This window comes from Olea europaea, chromosome 10, assembly GCF_002742605.1.
Source record: "Olea europaea var. sylvestris chromosome 10, O_europaea_v1, whole genome shotgun sequence".
Taxonomy (NCBI): Eukaryota; Viridiplantae; Streptophyta; class Magnoliopsida; order Lamiales; family Oleaceae; genus Olea; species Olea europaea.
Genome location: NC_036246.1, coordinates 24,246,628 through 24,270,591, shown reverse-complemented (window position 1 = coordinate 24,270,591; position 23,964 = coordinate 24,246,628). Strand labels below are relative to the sequence as shown.

Here is a 23,964-nt window from a genome sequence, read left to right as displayed (position 1 = left end):
AAATGAAAAATCAAATTGGCAAGAAGATCAAATTTTTAAGAATAGATAATGGTCTAGAATTTTGCAATACTGAATTCGATAGTATGTGCAAAGAAAATGGCATAACTAGATATAAGACAATTCCTTACACTTCCCAGCAAAATGGGGTAGCGAAAATGATGAATAAGACCATACTTGATAAAATACGTTGCATGATGTTAAGTTTTGGTGTCCCTAAATCTTTTTTAGATGAGGTTGTTATGACTGTTTGTTATTTGATTAATTTAACTCCATCTACTGCATTAAATAGTGACACTCCACATGAGAGATGGTCTGGTAAATTGAGTGATTATTCTATGCTTAGAACTTTTGGATGTGCTGCATTTTCTCATCAGAGTGAGTGAAAGCTTGAACCTAGAGCTAGAAATTTGGTGTCCCTAAATCTTTTTTAGATGAGGTTGTTATGACTGTTTGTTATTTGATTAATTTAACTCCATCTACTGCATTAAATGGTGACACTCCACATGAGAGATGGTCTGGTAAATTGAGTGATTATTCTATGCTTAGAACTTTTGGATGTGCTGCATTTTCTCATCAGAGTGAGTGAAAGCTTGAACCTAGAGCTAGAAAGTGTGTCTTTCTAGGATATCTCGAGGGTGTTAAGGGTTATATGTTATGGGATAGAAGCCAAAAGGAGGTTAAGATCATCGTAAATAGGGATGTCACATTTAACGAGAGTGACATGCCTCGTCATAAAGGAAAAATCGAACCTGCGAGAGAAACTAAACTAGATGAAGAGAAAGATCAGTTTAAGGTGAAGTTAGGAAAACTTAGTACGCCTACCCCTACTACTCCAAATGAGGTGGAGATTCAAGTTCAGGAACCTATGGTGGAGAATAGTAACGAAGTAGTAATAGAAGAGCATCCTAAGAAAGAAAATCCTTTAGCTAATTACAATTTAGTTAGGATAGAGAGAGGAGATAGACGAGAGACCCTAGGAGGTTTGGATTTGAATCTGAGTTAGCTTTCGCCCATGCTAGTTACGAAGAACTAGTCAATAGAGAGCCAAAAACCTTTGAAGAGGCGATGGTTAGTGATCAATCTAAAGAGTCGCTTAAGGCGATGAAAGAAGAGACGATTTCTCTAAAAAAGAATCATACTTGGGAGCTAGTACCTAAATCTAAGAATAAATAAATCTTTGATTGGAAATGGGTCTTTAAGGTTACGGAAGGTACCAATAGCTCAGAACCCTTAAGGTTTAAAGCTGGGTTAGCGGTTAATGTTACACATAGAAGGAAGACATTGATTATGATGAGATTTTCTCACCAGTTGTTAAGTACACTACTATTAGAGTCATGCTTGCATTGGTTGCACATTTTGACTGGAAACTTGAACAACTTAATGTAAAAACTGTGTTTTTATATGGTGAGCTTGACAAACAAATATTTATGAATAAGTCAAAAGGCTTTAAGGACAAGTCAAAACCTGATTACGTGTGTTTTTTGAAAAGATCCCTGTATGGTTTAAAACAGTCACCTAGACAGTGATACAAGAGGTTTGATTCCTTTGTACTCATGATTGGGTTCCAAAGAAGTAAATTTGATCACTGTTTGTATTTTCAACACAACGAGACTGATAATAATTACTTATTTTGTTGCTCTATGAGGACGACATGCTTTTGATTGGTTCTTCTCCTAAGTGAATAAATGATATAAAAGCAAAGCTAAGTGATGAATTTGACATGAAAGACCTAAGTAGGGCTATAAGCATGGAAATAGAAAGAGGTAGGTCAAATTTTATTCTATTTTTGCATCAATCTCCATATATATCTAAGGTGTTAAAGAAATTTAATATGAGTGATTGCAAACCTGTCACGTTGCCCCTTGCTAATCATTTTGTTTTATCTAAAGAATAATCTCCTTGCAATGAACGTGAAGTAGAATACATGAGTAGAATTTCGTATTCTAATGTGATTGGTTCCATTATATATTTAATGGTTTGCACTAGACCAGATGATTTTCTTGTTAGTACTCTCAATAGGTACATATCTAATCTAGGTCTTGAACATTGGAAAGCATTAAGGTGGCTATTAAGGTACTTGAAGGGTACAATTGATATAGGTCTAAAGTTTAGTGCTAATAAGGAAGGTGTGAAATTGAACGGCTTTGTAGATGCTAATTATGTGGGAGATAGGGATGGTAGGAAATCGACTTCCTCCTATGTGTTTACCTTATCTAATTCATGTGTTAGTTGAAAATCTTAGTTACAACACATTGTTGCACTATCCACTATAGAGTTAGAATATATTGCTATCACTGAAGCGATTAAAGAGGCTCTATGGCTTAAATGTTTACTTCATGAACTATGTGTCTTGAATAATTATTTGGTAGTGTATTCTGATAGTCAGTCATCTATACATTTATGCAAGAACCTTGTTTTTCACGAACGCAGTAAACACATTGATGTTAGACTACACTTTATTAGAGATATAGTAGCTTAAGAGGTGGTAAGACTTGAAAAGGTCCACACACAATACAACCCTTCAGATATGGGCACGAAAGTACTGTCAATGGTAAATTTTAGAAGTTGCAATGACCTTCTAAACATTGGTACAGGTAAATGATTTCCAATTTTATTGGTTTTTCAGTTAAAGGTGTCATTAATGAGAAATGTTTTCTTTTGCAGATCTTTTAACACCAAGGTAGAGGTTGTTAAACATATTGTTGTCAAACGACCTCCCAGACAATGATTTAAACCAGTTATTAATTATCAGTCGACATTTGCAATATAACAGAATGATATATCAATACCAAAATTAGAATGACTCAACCCAAGAAGTGATTGGACCATTTGAAGCAACTAATTTTATTGTGTTGCTCGGGGGCCAAATCTTCTACCTACTTGGATGGCTAGCAATACTTGAGGCCCATTCTATATCCATTTATGTGTTATTGGGCCATGACCCATTACCTAGACCTAACTTACCTTATTTGAGACTTGGCCCAATATTTATTCACTTGGTCCTGCACGCCTCTCACTAGACTTGGTGTCTTCTTCTCTACTCTCTGCGTGTTCTCTTTCTCAGCCTACTCTACTGCCTTCTGCCGTCTTTCTTTGTGTTGATTATCTTAGTGATATTCCTCTTCCTTTGTGGTGGTCTCTAAGAGGCAAAAGGTCTAGCAACCATATGTGGAACCTTTGTGGTGTTCTTGGGTCGTTTGATTTTGGTATTGATTTGGGTTTCGGTAACTGAGCCTGTATAATGCCTTAGTGATTTAAGAATTCGGTCCTTATAGTGACAATGGTGGCTATGGAAGAAGATGGTGAGGTGGGTGGCGACAGCAAATTTGCTAATTTTTTTGGATTTTGTCTTGCGTGGGTGGGCGTGGGGGTGGGTTGTGAGGAAGAGATGATAGTAGCCATTTTTTTTTAAATATTAAACTTACCATTTATATAGGGGTGTCAACGAGCTAAGTCGAGCTGACTCACGAGTCAAAAATTGAGACACGGGCTCGACTTGAGCTTTTTTAAGTTGAGCTTGTTTGGCCCAAACCGAGCAAAAGCTTGGCCAAAAAATCAAGGCTCCACTCGAGCTTTCAGCTCGAGCCAACTCGATTTTTTTTCATTTCATGGCAGAAGCCTCACTGCCTTTTATAATTATTTTTTTAATTTCAAGTCGGCTTGACACCCCAAGATGGGGCTCAACTGAGGCTCGAGCTTTTTAAGGGCCGGGCCACGAGCGGTCCGAGTCCACTAGCTATTTTGCAATCACTACATTGACCCCTTCTGATCTAGTAAAAATTGGTCGAAGTTCACTGTTTATAGTCAACTAATAGTCAAATTGATGTTTTCCCATTCATTTCGGACTCCGACTACATCTTTATTAAAGGTTAGGAACCGTCTATGACACAAAAATGAAAGTTAAGATAAAATCTAGAAAAATTGAAAATGTTAGGAATCGCTGCTGCTGTGTTCCCTTAATTATAATATAAATATTTTAAATATTACATTTTATTTGTCATTTTACGGTTGATTTTGAGTTTAATGATTAAGGCCCTGTTTGAACCCCATTTTAGGGAAGAAAATGTATTTTTAAAAAGTGATTTTTTGAAAATGTGTGGTATAAAATAAGACAAAATTTTCGATTTACGTGCAAAAATTATTTTATTTGAGAATGTATAATTAAAAATGAATTTTAAAAAATAAATTTTTGAAAACTAGGGCTCAAACAAGGGCTTATTAGTGTCTAAAATCTCCTATGAAGAATTCTTCTTCTTCGGTTTTGTTTTTTTTTTTTTAAATGCAAACATCTACAAAGCAAGTATTTTATATATATCGTTGTCTTTCTTATCCGTAAGCAAGCCAGTTAACAAGAAAGGTTGTTCCAGTCAAAATACATTTCTCTCTAGGAAAAACACTCTGTTAAATATTTATGAAATTTAAAATTTATAAACTTTATATAATTGTCAAAATTTCCAGGTCAATCACTAAGAAAAATAATTATTGCGGAACATACCTTGATCTATTAATTTGTATCTCAAATGATGAATCTTAAATTATAATCATTGAGTCTTGTTTTCCGAATCTTTAATCTTGATTCTTGATTATGAATTCTTGAATAATCCTTCTTGATTGTAGATTATTTGTTCTTGATTGTGGATTTTTAGATCTTCCTCTTCAATATACTTTCTTTATCAATTCTTATGTTGATAGGATGACAAAAAAAATGAGGAATTGCATATAAATGGGGAATCATAGTCCTATATATAATTTCCATATGTATTTATAATTTAGCCCACACTTTAGTTAGAAACCCTAAGCCCAATTACTTAATGCTTTATTAGATCAATTTAATTTTGGACTTAACTTTAAAATGGCTTATATACGCAATTAATTACATACATCGGCCCACATAACAAATTAATAAATTCTTAACAATCTCCCACTTGGCCAAATATGTTAACTTTTAAATGTGCATTACCTTATGAACTCAAAACTTTTACTATCATAATCAAAAGATATCTCTAAACAATCTCGTCCATTAATTATGCTAATATAGGATCAAAGTAGTCTTTGTTACAATTATCATAAGTAAATCATCGATGGTAACGTATATCAACACAATCAAATGATATAGATCAAGTATGGATGTGTAGCATGAAAATTACATACAATGTGATTTCAACATGCTTATTTCCAATTGATCCTACCTTATAAGATTAAACCAAAACTTTAATCAGAATGAACCTGAACTGAATTCTTTATTTCTAAAATAAATCGAATATTCATAGATAGAATTATGTGTCCAAAATGGATAGCATCCGAATACAAATTCCCACTAAACTAGTATCACAAAAAATGCAACAACCGTGTGAACAGTATGCTCATGAAAGACCTTGGGTGATAGCCCCTCAGTAAGCGAATCTATAATTATAGAGTTTGTCCTAATTATTCCATAGAAATTTGAACACTCTAAATTATTTCCTTAACAACTATGAACTTAATGTATATAAACTTTGACATTTTCAATCTATTAATTTGTATCTCAAATGATGAATCTTAAATTATAATCATTGAGTCTTGTTTTCCGAATCTTTAATCTTGATTCTTGATTATGAATTCTTGAATAATCCTTCTTGATTGTAGATTATTTGTTCTTGATTGTGGATTTTTAGATCTTCCTCTTCAATATACTTTCTTTATCAATTCTTATGTTGATAGGATGACAAAAAAAATGAGGAATTGCATATAAATGGGGAATCATAGTCCTATATATAATTTCCATATGTATTTATAATTTAGCCCACACTTTAGTTAGAAACCCTAAGCCCAATTACTTAATGCTTTATTAGATCAATTTAATTTTGGACTTAACTTTAAAATGGCTTATATACGCAATTAATTACATACATCGGCCCACATAACAAATTAATAAATTCTTAACAATCTCCCACTTGGCCAAATATGTTAACTTTTAAATGTGCATTACCTTATGAACTCAAAACTTTTACTATCATAATCAAAAGATATCTCTAAACAATCTCGTCCATTAATTATGCTAATATAGGATCAAAGTAGTCTTTGTTACAATTATCATAAGTAAATCATCGATGGTAACGTATATCAACACAATCAAATGATATAGATCAAGTATGGATGTGTAGCATGAAAATTACATACAATGTGATTTCAACATGCTTATTTCCAATTGATCCTACCTTATAAGATTAAACCAAAACTTTAATCAGAATGAACCTGAACTGAATTCTTTATTTCTAAAATAAATCGAATATTCATAGATAGAATTATGTGTCCAAAATGGATAGCATCCGAATACAAATTCCCACTAAACTAGTATCACAAAAAATGCAACAACCGTGTGAACAGTATGCTCATGAAAGACCTTGGGTGATAGCCCCTCAGTAAGCGAATCTATAATTATAGAGTTTGTCCTAATTATTCCATAGAAATTTGAACACTCTAAATTATTTCCTTAACAACTATGAACTTAATGTATATAAACTTTGACATTGTCAAGTTCCTGTTGGAATAGAAGACTGCTATTATCACAGAATAACTAAATTGGTTTTTCAAATCCATTCAAAATATACAGCTTAGTGACAAAATTTTGCAATTATATTCCATGATCAAAATCAGAATATTCAATGATTTCCAATTGGTCTGATTTTCCTGAATGTGATCATGTGATCTCAATACTCTATAAACACCGAATAAACTAATTAGCTGCTTTCCAAATATCCATCCCAGAGTTATTTAAATATTTACCTAGCATTTAACCAATGAATGTCATATCCAAACGTATGCAAATATTAGTATACATTAAACTTCCAATTGCTAAAGTATAGAAAATTTTCTGTACTTTCATATCTTTAAGTTTATTCTTTGATCATTAACTAAGACTAAACTTATCTCCCTTAATAATAGGAATATCATCTAGTTTACATACTTGCACCCAAATCCTTTAAGAACTTTATCAATATAGTTCTTTTGTGATGATTCAAATATACTCCGAGATTGATCCCAACGTATTTGTATTCCTGATATAAAAGAAGCGTTATCAAGATCTGTCATCTCAAAATTTCATGATAGAAATCTATTGGTTTCATCCAATAATCCTTAACCATTGCAGGCGAATAGTATGTCATTGACATCCAATACTAGAAAATATGTCTACTCCCACTGAAATTGTAATATACACAATCATCAACTGAACTCATCTCAAAATCAAATGAGATAATTATTTGATAAAATTTGTAATACCATTGACGAGAAACCTATTTAAGCACATAGATTGATTTTTTAAATTTGTAAACCATCAAATATAGTTTAAGATATAATGCCATAATAATCATAAAAGAGTCTTTCGTAGAAATCGGAGAAAATGTCTCTTTAAAGTCAATGTCTTTCTTTTGAGTAAAGTCATTTGCAACAAGATGGGCCTTATATCTCTTCACATCATCCTTTGAATCCCTCTTGCTTTTAAATATCCATTTACAACCAATGGATTTCGCGTACCTTCAGGCAATGGGATGAATTCTCAATCGTCATTGTCGTCATTGTTGATCATGAACTTTGTATCTTAATTCACGGCAACAATCAGTTCTTAAGAATTATTCATTTGCATTGCATAATGAAAGTTGATCTCAAATCTTATTCTTAAATTTTGGTTCAAGCACGAGAATTTAATTGATGTTGATAGATATTATAGAAGTAGATGGATTAACCGAATAGAGAACCTAAACCTAAATAACATGTTCACACAGAAATTCGTATTGGACAGTCAATAATTCAAAGTGGTGAGCCCCATCACAAGAGATCGGACGCAATATTGATATTTAGTCTTTGAACAGAAATATTTTGTAAGTGGTACTCTTGGTGCAGTAATCAAATATTCATAATGAATCCGGTTAAACATCAACTCATCTAGGACCAACTCAATGTTTACATAGTGAGAAACTTTACAATTGTCACATATTTATTACCACATATATGTAAATAGTTCTGCCAAATATTGACCCTTCTTTGGGTTAGGGAATATTCGCATCAATTACATACACACAACTCTTCTAATATTCCAAATAAATTAATTTAGGCAAAAGGGATTACTTTTGTAACATGTTGCTTCAACTAATCTATTTTAAAAAATTAATAATATGAAATAAACTTTGAATACCAAGATTTGAAATTGATTGGCCATTTACATTTTTTATTTTTTATTTATTATTTTTCTCTTTTGTGGTCAAAAGAAAAAATATTTCGAAAAAAATTAGCGCTGCCTAAGCGTTGCAACACCCATTCTGGGCGCATTTTGAATCAAAATTTTCGAGAAAATCCCATAAATCTGAATTTTGAATTTTATGAGTTAAAATTTATATCCTAAATTGAAAATTCCAAATTAGAACTTTCAACCCTAAAATTCTTTATTGAATAATTCTGAATTTCAAAATTTATGGTTGAAATTCTTATTCCAAATTAAAATATTCTAAAAACTTAATGTATGTATTTCAGCAACAAATTTCTTCCTTTAATCCTAATCATTTAATATGGATTCTACTCTAATATAACTTGTTGAATATTTATGAAATTTAAACTTTATAAACTTTATATAATTGCCAAGATTTTCATGTCAAATCACTTAAAAAAAAAAAAAAACAGAACAGAACAGAGCAAAAAATTAATACGAAATATACATTAATCCATATCTCAAATGATGAATTTTGAATTATAATCTTTGAATTTTGTCTTTTGGATCTTTAACATTGATTCTTAATTATGAATTTTTGAATCCTTCTCCTTGATCGTAGATTGCCTGTTCTTGATTGTGAATTTTTGAATATTCCTTTTCAATATGCTTTCTTTATTAATTCTTGTGTCGATGAAATTACTCAAACAATAAGAAATTGCATATGAATTGAGAACTATAACCCTATATATAATATTCATATATATTTCGCCAATCAAGAAATACAATTCTAAAGGAATCTACTTTTACATGTATTCCGACCCACACTTTATTTAGATGCCCGAAACTCAATTACTTAATTATTTTTTAGATCACTTTAATTTTGAACTTTACTTTACAATAATCATAAACACAATTAATTACATATGTCAATCCACATGACAAATTAATAATTTCCAAGCATTGTCTACCTAGGGCCAACTTTTAAAAGTTCGACTTAAGTTTGAAAAATCTCAAGTTCAACCCTGCATTGACTTATCTTCATCTAGAAAGCTGTTAAATCTCTCCAAACAAGATTTAGAGCAATTAGCGTAAATAGTCTAGACTCATTTTCGTATATGTAAGTATATATAAAACATGCTAAATAATAAATACATAATACTAGACAAGTGCCATAAGACGAGAGATCACTTGGTAGAGAAGCCTTCAAGAGACAGTTGGCATTTTCTATTCCCTCTTCCCCATCTTAGGCTAACATGTGAATTCTCTTGCTCTTTTCTTAGTGATTGTTCTTCTATCATACCCTAAATTGTCAAAATCTTCTTTGAACAGAAATATTTTGTAAGTGGTACTCTTGGTGCAGTAATCAAATATTCATAATGAATCCGGTTAAACATCAACTCATCTAGGACCAACTCAATGTTTACATAGTGAGAAACTTTACAATTGTCACATATTTATTACCACATATATGTAAATAGTTCTGCCAAATATTGACCCTTCTTTGGGTTAGGGAATATTCGCATCAATTACATACACACAACTCTTCTAATATTCCAAATAAATTAATTTAGGCAAAAGGGATTACTTTTGTAACATGTTGCTTCAACTAATCTATTTTAAAAAATTAATAATATGAAATAAACTTTGAATACCAAGATTTGAAATTGATTGGCCATTTACATTTTTTATTTTTTATTTATTATTTTTCTCTTTTGTGGTCAAAAGAAAAAATATTTCGAAAAAAATTAGCGCTGCCTAAGCGTTGCAACACCCATTCTGGGCGCATTTTGAATCAAAATTTTCGAGAAAATCCCATAAATCTGAATTTTGAATTTTATGAGTTAAAATTTATATCCTAAATTGAAAATTCCAAATTAGAACTTTCAACCCTAAAATTCTTTATTGAATAATTCTGAATTTCAAAATTTATGGTTGAAATTCTTATTCCAAATTAAAATATTCTAAAAACTTAATGTATGTATTTCAGCAACAAATTTCTTCCTTTAATCCTAATCATTTAATATGGATTCTACTCTAATATAACTTGTTGAATATTTATGAAATTTAAACTTTATAAACTTTATATAATTGCCAAGATTTTCATGTCAAATCACTTAAAAAAAAAAAAAAACAGAACAGAACAGAGCAAAAAATTAATACGAAATATACATTAATCCATATCTCAAATGATGAATTTTGAATTATAATCTTTGAATTTTGTCTTTTGGATCTTTAACATTGATTCTTAATTATGAATTTTTGAATCCTTCTCCTTGATCGTAGATTGCTTGTTCTTGATTGTGAATTTTTGAATATTCCTTTTCAATATGCTTTCTTTATTAATTCTTGTGTCGATGAAATTACTCAAACAATAAGAAATTGCATATGAATTGAGAACTATAACCCTATATATAATATTCTTATATATTTCGCCAATCAAGAAATACAATTCTAAAGGAATCTACTTTTACATGTATTCCGACCCACACTTTATTTAGATGCCCGAAACTCAATTACTTAATTATTTTTTAGATCACTTTAATTTTGAACTTTACTTTACAATAATCATAAACACAATTAATTACATATGTCAATCCACATGACAAATTAATAATTTCCAAGCATTGTCTACCTAGGGCCAACTTTTAAAAGTTCGACTTAAGTTTGAAAAATCTCAAGTTCAACCCTGCATTGACTTATCTTCATCTAGAAAGCTGTTAAATCTCTCCAAACAAGATTTAGAGCAATTAGCGTAAATAGTCTAGACTCATTTTCGTATATGTAAGTATATATAAAACATGCTAAATAATAAATACATAATACTAGACAAGTGCCATAAGACGAGAGATCACTTGGTAGAGAAGCCTTCAAGAGACAGTTGGCATTTTCTATTCCCTCTTCCCCATCTTAGGCTAACATGTGAATTCTCTTGCTCTTTTCTTAGTGATTGTTCTTCTATCATACCCTAAATTGTCAAAATCTTTGGAGGAAAAGTCACACGACGTGAAATTACAAGAAAAATTACATTATGTTGTGAAACTTGAGTTACTATGCTGGTACATGGAATCCAAAATTTTGCAACATTTTCTTAGAATCTTATTGTGTTACGAATGCATAAATTTTAAAACTCAAAACCCACCATTCTTTTACCTATTGCTGAAGTCTTTAGAAAATTATAAATTTAGCATGACTGCTGCTTATTTTTGCAAGTTGTACAGTCGGCCTCTATCAATCAGTTTCCAAAGTGCTGCCTTAGCTTCATCTAGTGTTTCAACAAAGTGCCCTTCTTCAAACGATATCCTCTGGATGTTAAACTGCAGGCCAAGAAAGGAAGTTAAGCTACATCCCCCATACGGTGGAAGAACAGAAAAAGAATTGATGCAATTGAGATAACCTGAGCGCCTTGACGGACACGAATGTCAATCCCCTTGCCATCTATTGATATGAGAGCAGCATCATCTATCTCAGCTTCTTTGGACAAAAGCTCTTTTAAGGGCTTTGAAAAGATTGCGTTTAGTTCCTATGGAAACAGAGCCGTTAAATTCAACACAAGTCAATGTGCAGTGAATTGTTATAACCAAGCTCCACCACAACTATGGCAAAAATAAAAATTTCACTAGCTGTAAGTATCTAGTTAACATATAGATAGCATCATGAGGTTGTAAACAATAATTGAAAGACAAAAATGCGCCAAAAAGTGATTGATATAGCATAACACAAACCTTCAAATTTTGCTCGCCACCGTCAACAGCAATCTTATCAGGTTGAAGGGCCTCATATTCTTTAACATCAATCCAAGCAACAGTTCCAAACCCCCCAATGAAATATATGTCACTGCCAGTAAGATGTGAATCCTGTTTAGTTCTTCAAATGCTTATCCTGATGATTCTCTCATCTAATTGCAAATAATTTAAGGTTGTTCTCCAGCCTTCCAATATTTTTTCTGCATACAATTGCACTACCAACAGATAGCTGCATGATGTATGCGGATGGCTGAAATTTAATTACAACTCTGATGTTTCCATCCCTTCAAAATCTAGTGATAACCAAATATAATTAAAAACCTGACTAAATTCATGATATTTTGGTTCGTTCACAGCCATTAACATGTGAAGAGAGTCTCTTAAGAGACAAATGACAGAGTCAAGGTATATATAAAAAAAGACACTACAAATCACACAAACAGATGAAGAAAACCGAGTAAAAAGAAGAGCAGAAAAGCTGGATTTCTGCAGCTATTAGTTTGAGTTGGGACAAGAATAACCTTTTGCTTTAAGGGTGGATTTTTAAAACTACATCAGTTCAAGGTATCAAAACATCATTTCAGAATTCCAAAGATATTTCAATACCATTATATGCCACATATTAGGAAGAAAATGCTGGAGATTACAGATTGTTTGAGGTAAGCTGTAGCTGGGCTATTACAGGAGTACTAATTCCGTGGATGCATGGCTGGATAATGCTCAAACTAATTCTACATATCACCGCTGAGCCTTGGGGCACTTGTGATTCCAAAAAAATTCAATGTTCATCTCGAAGCTCCGAACAAGATTGTGTCATGATATGATGACATATTTATATCTTAAAATTTAAGGTGTTGAACAAATAAAAGCATTTAGCTAAATTAAATCTCAAATCGACATTCAGAACAGGTAAGATTAGGGTACAGGGTGAAGGGGGGAAAAAACCATCAGATATAAATGATCCAAGTCTTACAACTGATCACATATGAGGTAAACATATATTCAAATCCTGAAAGCGACCAAACTATAGTGAAATGGATGAGGGCGTCATAAAATTTTGAGAATAATATGGAGAGTTTCATTGCAGATATTTTTGGAGTGTTTTAAAAAGTTAATTGAGCAATGTAAAAAACCGCAAACATGATGCTGCAAACTATTATGAAGTCAAAAATAGTATACAAAAAAGTTAACCTTATGTTCTGCATCCTAAAGTAGTAGAAGTTTCCCCACTTCTGAGAAGGTCCTTGTTGATGCTTTGCTATATACTGCTTATGAGCCCATTCCTGGCAATGCAATGAGATATAACCATCAGTCAAAAGTGCTTCATTTTATTATCTGTTATGCAAGTGATTTAGAGTATGTTTGGTAAAAAAATATGCAGATTATAAGTTGTGGGTCTTACAAAATGGTTGGATAATAAGAGAGTAGTAGTTGTTGGTCTTAAGAAATGTGTAGATAAAACGTATTTTTTAACAGCTTAAATTATAATTTAAGCTTTGTTAGACATGCACTTAGTCACAACATTTTAACATCAGTAGATCCATATCAACAACACACATGAGGTTTATGAATCCAGTATTAATTGTCAAAATTCATAAATGCAAATTCCCGGCACATGGAAGCCAATAAATAGCAATTATTTAAGAAATTCTAAGTTCAATGAAGTAAAATTCTTAGCTAAGGATTTTTCATCACAACTTCCACATATGTGAACAGCAAAAGGCTTTTCATTTCCAAATGTGTGAATGCAAGTACGACAACAATTAATGATTTTTTTTTTTTTAAATACTTATTAATTCCATATATCAGTTGAAGAAGGAAATATAACCTGCTGATCTTCATGAAGAGGGTATACATCACCAAAGATTGTTACCCTTGCATTTGATAAGCCACTCCATCCGGGAATCTAAACAAATTTGCAGATCAATGTAACCCATAGTTGAAGAAAGGCAAAATAAAACATTGAAATATATGTATAGGGTAAAATACTAACCTGCACAACTAGAGTGCATCTTGGATCAGCTAACAAATTTCTTGTATGTATAGCCAGTGGTGAAAATGAAAATATCGGATCTGCAGAACAATTAAGGAATTAATCCCTCTATACTGGATTGATAGCTCATTTTAATGTAGCATGAATATGTATGTACAAGTAACCAAGTAATGTTATTTGCAAGGTTTTAGATTTTTAACCCCAACTTGAGACAGAAATGAGAGAGTTTTTGCTTAGAATGCAAATGAAATACAAAGGTGGATTATTCTGCTGAGGGTAGTATAGGAAAGAATAACACAAAGGAAATACTTTTAGCAAGTTGCTATGAAGTGTTCTTAATTTGGACGTCACCAAAAAGAAAGTGAAGCATTCAAGTTGGGAAATATAAATGGCACGTGGACAGATATGAAGGGTGGCATTCTGCAACAGCCCAGTGTTAGTCTGCCAGTTGTTGGGTATTGAAACAAGACTTAAAAGGATTGCATTCAATATGCTTCTCTAACTTTAATTAAAATCCAAATTTCATTGCAAAACAAAGAGTAAAGAAAGTTAATAGCTTGTACATGTAATTGAACTGATTAATCCATAGAACATAAGAGGAGAAGGGCATTCCTTTCTTCAGGTTTACATAACATATTACATATGCACATGTCACCAAGAAAAGAGCTGAAATATGTATACTTCTCTAGTCATATGAAATTTAAACTTGAGGATCAAGGCCAAACACATGGGTATTGAAATGTTTGCTTTCCCTAAGTGGAAAGCCCCAGAGAAGAGTAATTAATTGATTAGCATTGTTATGAAACTCAAAAAGAAAGCAACAACAAATCATGTAAAAAATGAAAGATAACTTACGCCCCATGGGATCTGGCGCGAAATCTACGAGTGAACCAAATGGATAGCCTTCCCGATGATGGTGCATCCGGGACATCACAGTACACAAGTGAGCAAACCTAGCCTTCAATTATTGGAATGCCGTGAAGAAATAAACATATCAGGAGGACCACTCTTCACAAATTGCAACAGAGGAGACAAAATATATACCTGTTCCATTAAATTCCGAACTGCTAAGGCTGGTCTGGGCAAGCCGTGAGCAGAAGTTGCACTCTGTACTCCACCAGATATTGGCGTTCTGAAAAGCCCTGCCCTTGTACCTCCTCCCCCTGTTGTATTTCCATATGAGAGCACAAGAGGAGGTGTTGTCACACTCGATGTTGTGTCCGCATTTTTTTCACTACTTTGTTTGAAATCTAAATTACCCTTCAAAGTACGAGAGAGGCCATCACAACAAAGCTAAAGTAGCCATTTGAAATATCCATTGACGAACTATTACATCATGGAAAGAGACACAATCTACCAAGCTTTGGTTAGCGTGCATAAGTGCAACAATAACAAGGCCCCAAAATGCACACCTACCTCATCTAAAAGGCTTACAAACTCCCAGCATCAAAATAAGTCTTTATTAACATTCGAAATACCAGACATCGAAGTAATAAATGTGTCGACATGTAATGTATTTCGAGAATAATATCAACATGTGTGGCACCGAAACTCATACTACACTCTAGTGAGTAGAAATTAACTGTAGTAAACTAATTAATCTTGTTAATTAACATAAAGAGGACATAAATTCAAAAAGAAACATGTGCAACATGATTCCGATTTGATCATCAAAAAAAAATCTCTTCAAGTGGACCAGCCTATCTGCTGTATACGGTTTACAAAACGGTTGGAACAAAGACACATTTCGTTGTGAATTCCAATGTGGCAGACATATATCTACACAGATCAATCAATAGTTCAAGTCACACACTCCCATAATCCATTTTCTCGTCAGCGAATTCCCTTCAACTCTACATTTATTTGACATGATTGGTTGAAGTTTTACTAATCGTTTGCAGTTTTACTCAAACTCCATTATAGCATTTTTATTTCGACAAAATTCTAGCTATCGAAAAAAGGGGGGAAAATGATTCATAGTAATATTACCTGAGATAAAGACACACCTTGTTCAGTAACTAAACTGAATCCGCCATTATCATTCTCTGGTACGATCTCTTCTTTATCATTGCCTTCGTCCGATATTTCACTCCCAACCGCGAAAACTCGAAACCCAAAATCTAAATTCGCCTTTTTAGGTAAACTCAAGTTCATTTTCAGGGACCCACAATGCTTGCTGCTTGTTTTGATAGATTGAATTGCAGATACAGACTCGTAGAGCTTCGGAATATGCAAAATGGAGCTCGAAATTGCTTCCATCGATGAAGATACAGACAGAGAAGCCATTTGAATGTGTACGTATATCACTATATGTAGCGAAAGTTTGAATTGGACTGCGTAGAGAAGATCATTATTCAGTGAAGAAAACGAGAAAAAGAGGACTTTGAGGATGCTTTACTGTTCCGAAAGGGGGGAGGCGGGCTTGTCTCGGAAAGGTTTTCTGGAGGAAAGAAGGGTAAAGTCGAGGGAGAAGAGAAAATTGGGTAAATTTCATCAATGGCCACTGTACTCTGCACTTACCATATCATTGGCCACACAACTTTAATTTGTTTAGACCCTTATCAGACTTTATAAAATGCGTTGTTCAGGCCATCAACAAAAATGGGTTAATTTTACCTATGACAACATGAACTTTATAAAATTCAAAAAGAAAGCATCTCTCATGTAATTGTAGATTTTTAAAATAGTTTTGTCACACAAGTAAAATAAACATTGTTAAAAAAAAAAAAAATTCTCTGTGCTAGCTGATATGAAATTTGTCAAACTTTTAATGTTTGACATTGTCAGAGCTCTAATTAGATTTTTATAATTTTTAGAGCATTCGATTTCTCTTTTCCTTTCATTTTATATAATTCTAAAAATGTGTAGGAGTTATATTATATAGTAGATAGAATTAATTGGATTCCAAATTTTGCGTTCGATAGTCTATTCAATAAACATCAATTTCATGTAGCGTGTAAGTATTTCAACTTGAATATCAGTTAGAATACTATTTATAAGGCCATAGATTGATGTTGTTAATTAGTAGATTATAACAAGTCTGTAACTTTGAATATTTGAAATTTGAATAAAATGCTTACGCTAGCTAGCTTAACTATGCATTCATTGACAATTCAAACACAATGATAAGAAGGGAATAAAAATTGTAAGTATATATATATATTAGGTAGGATGAGAGATCAAATTAGGGTGAGCCACTATTAACGAATATTTTATTCAAACTTTGATATTTCAAACTTACAAACTTGATAAAAATCAGCTAAATAACAACATAAGACAAGGGCATAATGCATTAGAGACGATCTAAGTAACCCATCGAGAACCTTAGGCAGTATGGGAGAGAATTTCTAAAATTGATGTTCTTAATGGGCTCGATTTGTGATATTTAAAGGTTTTTTCTAAGTTTAAAATCTTGCATACAAATATATTGTATTGTGAGTACACACAGACATGTTATTTACACTTCGATTTACTAAATAAATGCACACTTCGTCAACACGTTTGTTCGTTTCCAATTTTCTTTTAAATAATAATAGATAGTTGATTAACTTGGTGGCTTGACTGACAAGTTTTATAACGTTTGGTAATGGAACTGAGATAAATTAAAGTTGATGGACAAGATGACAGTAAGTACAAAAATACAGTGCCCATGGATGAAATTAAAAAAAGATAGGTGTTAAGGAATTTGGATAGGATCTGATTTGGATGTGACGGTGATAAATAGAGTGGGCCATGTTCGCAGTGGCCCAATAAATATGGGAAAATTAAGTAAAACCATTAATTTTAAGTTTGAATATCATTCATCATATTATTAAGGGATTTGAAAGGGATTAAAATTAAATTTTTAGTAGATTTTGATAAAAATTGACTAGAAGTTTGGTTGAAAAGATGTGAACCTTATAAAATATAATGTTAAAATTAATTGTTGATTTTGATTTAAATTTTAATCAAATTTTATAGCGATATCAAACAAGAGCTAAGATTTATTTTAAATTTTGGTTTTTTAAAATACAAAATATGCATTTTAATATTCATAAAATTAAATTATCAAAAGTTTAATAATTAATCCTTAAATTAAAGGTAATTAAATAAGGATAATTACGATATTTCCCCCCTCCCCTCGCCACCCCACCCCACCCCGTCTCTCCTTCCACGCAACAATGATTTCTCTAATGATGGTGTGGTGATGGTACATGGTATGGAGATAGTGGTGCAGTGCATCCACAGTGGTGGTAGGTAGTGCGATCTACGATGATGGTGGTAGTGTTTGTCAATAAATTGTGATTGAGCAATAATTTGTGACATATAAAATTTGTGATTTGTGACTATGACGATCTATGATTATGACTAATACGTAACTATGATTATAAACTGTATAATACTGTGACCTTAATCTATTTAAATATTTATTTAGTAATACACACACACACACACACACTAAAACTAAGAATATAGAAGCCACAAATTTAGACTTAGAAAATTTTAAAATACATATAAAAGAACTTTTAGAATTAGGAGTGATTAGAAAATCAAAAAGTTCTCATAGATTAGTAGCCTTTATTGTTAGAAAACATTCAGAAATTGTTAGAGGAAAAAGTAGAATAGTAATTAATTATAAAAGATTTAATGATAATACTATAGATGATGCTTACAACATACCAGACGAAACGATTTTAATAAATAAAATACAAGACTGTAAAATTTTTAGTAAATTTGATTTAAAATCATGATTTTGCCAAGTAAAAATACACTTAGAAAGTATTAAATGGACAGCTTTTACTTGTCCAGAAGGACATTTTGAATGGCTTAAAAATGCATCTAGTATTTTTCAAAGAAAAATGAAAAATATTTTTAATAAACATAGTAAGTTCGTAATAGTATATATAGATGATATTTTAATATTCAGTAAAAATAGAAGAGAACATAGAGGACATTTACAAATAGTTTTTTCAGAATTTATTAAACATGGTCTAATAATTAGTAAAAAGAAAATGATTTTATTTAAAGAATTTATAGATTTTTTAGGAGTTAATATAGGAGAAGGAAAAATTAAGTTACAACCTCATATAGCTCAGAAAGCTTTAGAATTTTCAGATGAACTTGAAGATTTAAAACAAATTCAAAAATTCTTAGGAATAGTAAATTATGCTAGTCCATTTATACAAGATTTGAAAAAAATTGCAGGACCTTTATATGCAAAGACCTCTCCTACAGGACAAAAATTTTTTAATCAATAAGATATAAAGTTAATACAACAAATAAAAGAAAAAATAAAAACTTTACCAGAATTGACCATGTCGTTAGATTCAAAATATTTAATTATAGAAACAGATGGAAGTATAATAGGATGGGGTGCTATATTAATATGCAAGCCTAATAAATATACTAATAAAAGTACAGAAAGAATTTGTAGATATAATAGTGAAAATTATAGAGAAAAAGGAAATTTAAGCAGTATAAATGCAGAATTATTATCCATAAATTATGCATTAAATAGTTTTGAATTGTTTATCATAGCTAAAAAAGAAATAACTATAAGAACAAATTGTGTAGCCATAGTCTCTTTTGTGAATAAAATGAAAATAGATTCAAAAAAAGTAGTAGGAGAAGATGGTTAAATTTTATAGACAGAGTTGCAAATACAGGAATTAATATAGAATTTGAGCATATTAAAAGTAGTGATAATAAAGTAGCAGATATTTTAAGTAGAATAATAATAGATAGAAATTATTAAAACTGTTTAACATGATTTTGTTACACAGATGTCCAGACCAAGACCTTTAAGACCAGAAATTCCACCAGGGAATTCATTTGCATCAAGTTCTTTACCACAGACTCCATTTAATCATAACAGACCAATGTTACAAGACAGACTAAGGTTTGGAAACCAAGAACTGAAAGTTTTTCCAAATAGTAATATTTTTTTTAAAATTTTACCTCATATTTCTTTATCTAGAGAAGAAAATTGTATTTTAGATAATTTATGAATTTTATATAATAAGAATCCAAAAGAATAGAAATATTTTCTTGCATGCATGAATGCATTATCAGAACATTTTAGTTAGAACAAGCAAAAATTTAAATTTTATATTGTTATTAAAGGTAAAACACCAAGAATTTTTCATTCTTGGATAGAAGTTTTAGACTGCATTAAAAATTTTTCAAATCCTCTTTATAAAGGTTTTACAAGTTTTTAAGAAGCTTTAGACACAGCAAGACAACATATAGGAATAAAATTTTTATTTATCTCCTTCTTTAAAAAATTACTCTGATCCTCCATTAGATTTCTCTCCAAGTAAAGATCAGAATATTTTTTGCCAACATTGTGAGTGTATGTAAAGAAATTACAAAGTTATTAATGAAGCCAATCAGATTCTTTTATTAGAAAGAATCCAATTCCAAAAGAAAGTGGCCCAACTAGAAAAAGAAATTTTGGATTTAAAAGTCAATTATCCAAAAGGTACTAGGAGCCCAAGAAGTCCATAGCTAATTCAGCCCAAACGATAGCTGGTAAAGACTTATCAAATCCGTTTAAGGTTGTGGACTTACCAAAAGTTCAACAGACTCAGGGGACTATTGATTCCTCTACTAAAGCAAATAATCAGACTCAGCAGACTGATAAATCTGCTACAGACAAAGGTAAAGAGATTTGAAATCTTTTAGGACAACCCAATGGAAAATTTGATTATTTAGTTAAATATAGTCCACCAGAACATTTTTCAAATAACCCAAATCTTTCACAAACCCAAGAAATTCAGTCCAGTGAAGAAAAGGGAAAAATGATTGTTCAAGATAGCCAATAACTTTTTCAAGATGCACAAGACCCCAATCAAGATACTGTTTCCTTAGAAAAGATTTTTGAAAAAATTGAAGAATTTCAGAAATAATCCAAAAAAGAAGAAGGAACTTCTTCAAAAAGAAAGAAAAAGATTAAGAATAAGAAAAATAATGAAGAATTGAAAGAACAAATTAAAGAAGTAGTAAATCAAGCATTTGAGACAATTTTAAAAAAAGAACCATGGAGAAGAAAAAGAAATTGCAGAATACCCAAATCAAAAGGAAAAAGATGACGCTAGTCCTTCCAGACTTTGAGACGAAGATTCACAGAATGAAGGATACAATAATTCAGATAGTGGGATGTCATTTTCATCAATGGCACGCAATAATCTCAGCACATAATAAGATCTCCAATAATTCAGAAAAAGACAAAGTTTATCAGAAGAAAAGAAAGAAAGTTGAAGAATCTTTGCTATAAACTTTTTGAATAATTAGAAAAGATGTTGGGATTTTTTCAAAAGAAAGATTCCCACTTAAATGATTTTAGACACTTGTTAGACATTTGATTTGCCAGAAGCTTATCGGTAAAGTGAGTGCATTTCTCATTAAGGATAGAATAGACTTTTTTTTGCTCCCAAAAATTTTTCTATTTAAAGAGACAGTTTTATTTGGTTTAGGCAGAAGTTTACAACCTATGCACTCTCTGCTATCTAAAAAACCTTTGAAACCTCTCCTCCAGAAAAATTCTCAATCCAAAAATATTGTACAGCATAAATACTCTTGTGAATATTTAAGGTATTCCTTTGTTCTTTAAAAGTTTTTATTTAGAACTTTAGGGACTTCCCGAAAGGGAAATCCTTAGTTGTAAATTTCTAAGATGAATTTATAAATCCCTAATTTATGATTTATGTTATGAAGTAAATATTTTTATGTTTATTTTGTGAATATTTATTTTGTTTTCATTTCATCCTATGCATAAAATAAAAGCATAACTTGATTTTCAGAAGCCATACTGTTTTTAGATTAATCCTGAGTGACCCAGATAAGTGAAAACTGTTGGTCGAAGTGAGCCTTTTGATATTTTCTAAAATGCTGGGGAAAGGGATAAATTAATCTAGGAATTTTTTAAGGGAGTGCCACGGGTAACCTTAAAAAGGAAAATCAGGTTCAAGTTTATATGTCTTAGGTAGTGGAAAAAAAGGGATTTACAGAGAATTCTTAGAAAAAATTACAAAAAACTAAGGAGAGTACTGGGTAGGATTTAAGTTTAATTAAGAAAAACAGCATTTTTCAAACAGCCTTATAACAGCCCCCGCCCCTTTTCTTTTGGTATCAGAGCAATTAGGAAGTAGAAACTGGAACTAGATTTTATGCTCTTAGAACTTACAGGTATAAGAAATAAGAATAGATTAACTTATCAAGTAAAATATAGTAAAGATATTTGTGGCTACTTTGAAGAAGATAACATAGTAGGAACTTATAGTAAAGATTTAATTGAAATTTTAGAAATTTTAAAAGTTGTTAGATACTTACCTGTTGAAATAAGAGAAAATATAATTAAAAAGATATTAATTGAAGAATATAAACATATATATATTTTAGAAGAAGTTTTTAGTGAATTAGAATTTATATTAAACTGGAAATAAAAAGACAGTTAGATTATCTAGACTTAGATTTAAAAAATATCAATAAAAAAGTACAAACAGTAGATAATAATATAATTAAGTGTAATTTAGACAATAAGCATAAGTTACATAGTTTATTTTCAGAAGATCCTAGTCAGAATTGCTTAATAGATTTAATTATAAATTTATCAAAAATTTTAGAATCAGAAAATAAAAAGACATTTAATTATTTAGAAATAATTAAAGATAATATTACTCCTAGGGATCAAGAAATAAGAAATATAAAAGAATCATTAGATTATATTAAAAATCAAAATTCAAGTATTTTAGAAAAACTTGTTATATTAGAAAAAGTACCATCTAAAGTAGATTTAATAGAAATAAAAAGAATTTTAGATCTTAATAAATCTAAAGAAATAGAAATAATATCTACGTCAAGTGTAGAAAAAGATTTAAGAACTTTAACAAATACATTAGAAAATTTAAGTTTTAAAGAAATAGGAAAAGAAAAAGTAACTAGAAAAATACCTAAAGAATATAAATTTTCAAGATGAGTACAAATCCTTTTTTAGGAAGGTCTAGAACAATAAATGAAATTAATAAAAATAATGAAGAAGTATCCATATCTAGAAGGAGTACTTCAAGCATAAGCAGAAATATAATAGAAAGAGTTTTGAATAGATCAGTACAATATAATCAAAATATAGAAAAAATCATAGACCCTCAACAAGATTATTTAAGATTTCAGACTAATGGATTAAGAATTCTTAACCCAGAAATATTATATAACAGAGGAATTTTTGAAACAAGAACACAATTTTTCAGACACAGGAAAGAAATATCAGTTCAGTGTATAGGAAATCAAGTAAGAAAATTAAATTTGATATCGAAAGATTCTAAAAGAGAATTAAAAAAGAAAAATTTTAGATTTATACATTTAGGATTAATAATCATAGGAATAAAAGCATTAACGAGAAAAAATTTAGGATGTAAGGTTTTAGTTACTATATATGATGAAAGAATTAATAATATAGATAAGAGTATGATTGCTAGTACAGAAGTTGATATGAACAATAATAATGGAATAATTTATTGTAATCCAAATGTTTTATTAACAATTAAAGATTTTTCAGATAAGATTAAAATAGGAATTCAAACTAAAGGATATGAATAGGTAGAAAGTGGAGACAATTTATTAATTAGTATAGGATTTTTAGGAAGATGTTCAAATAATTCTCAAACAAAATATAAAATTTACATAGATAAAGTAGTAAATTTAATGAGTAGTAAATGAATTAATATGGTTAAACCTAAAGAATATTTATTAGATCAGTTAGCAGGATTAGAATGGGATATAGAGAAATTTCTAGAAAATCAAGAAACAATTATAGCACCACAGGAAGCACTAACATATAAAGATATTCATGGAAGAACTAGTTTAAGATTTTTAGATTATAATCAAGTACAAAGGCAAAATAATTTTGAAAAAGAATCTAATCCAGAAGAAGAACAAAATGAACCATATCAAGATCAAGTACACATAGAATTAATGGATGAAGAATTTGATAGAATAATTTATCCAAAAGAATTAGGAATGAATTTAAATAAAAAAGAATTATTAGAACTTGAAGATCAAATGTA

General features: G+C 30.7%; 2 protein-coding genes across 3 annotated transcripts; one reads left to right on the top strand and one right to left on the bottom strand.

Moving 5' to 3' along the window:
* The first annotated feature begins 649 nt into the window (after positions 1–649).
* Positions 650–3,232, top strand: LOC111400428. The gene is made up of 3 exons (XM_023027849.1): positions 650–980; positions 2,037–2,224; positions 3,065–3,232. Exons 1-3 carry the CDS (start codon positions 650–652, stop codon positions 3,230–3,232), a joined length of 687 nt encoding a protein of 228 aa, XP_022883617.1.
* A 7,957-nt stretch (positions 3,233–11,189) lies between these two features.
* Positions 11,190–16,376, bottom strand: LOC111401582. 2 transcript variants are annotated; one of them, XM_023029385.1, is made up of 9 exons: positions 15,928–16,376; positions 14,966–15,171; positions 14,777–14,879; positions 13,922–14,001; positions 13,757–13,834; positions 13,120–13,211; positions 11,908–12,019; positions 11,580–11,705; positions 11,190–11,499 (listed from the first exon to the last, which is right to left on the bottom strand). In XM_023029385.1, the coding sequence occupies exons 1-9, from the start codon at positions 16,205–16,207 to the stop codon at positions 11,383–11,385; spliced, it is 1,194 nt and encodes a 397-aa protein (XP_022885153.1). In that variant the 5' UTR covers positions 16,208–16,376; the 3' UTR covers positions 11,190–11,382. The 2 variants fall into 2 exon arrangements, with proteins under 2 accessions (XP_022885153.1, XP_022885152.1); XM_023029384.1 differs by having other exon boundaries at positions 14,966–15,181; positions 15,911–16,375.
* Between the last annotated feature and the right edge of the window lie 7,588 nt (positions 16,377–23,964).

Coding starts and splice junctions, on each gene's coding strand:
- LOC111400428 (XM_023027849.1), top strand. CDS start 650: ATGTTATGGGATAGAAGCCAAAAGGAGGTTAAGATCATCGTAAATAGG. Junction 981..2,036: donor TAGACGAGAGACCCTAGGAG/GTTTGGATTTGA, acceptor TATCTAATCTAG/GTCTTGAACATTGGAAAGCA. Junction 2,225..3,064: donor TTACCTTATCTAATTCATGT/GTTAGTTGAAAA, acceptor TCTCTTTCTCAG/CCTACTCTACTGCCTTCTGC.
- LOC111401582 (XM_023029384.1), bottom strand. CDS start 16,207: ATGGCTTCTCTGTCTGTATCTTCATCGATGGAAGCAATTTCGAGCTCC. Junction 14,880..14,965: donor TTCGGAATTTAATGGAACAG/GTATATATTTTG, acceptor CAATAATTGAAG/GCTAGGTTTGCTCACTTGTG. Junction 13,212..13,756: donor CTCTTCATGAAGATCAGCAG/GTTATATTTCCT, acceptor TTGCATTGCCAG/GAATGGGCTCATAAGCAGTA.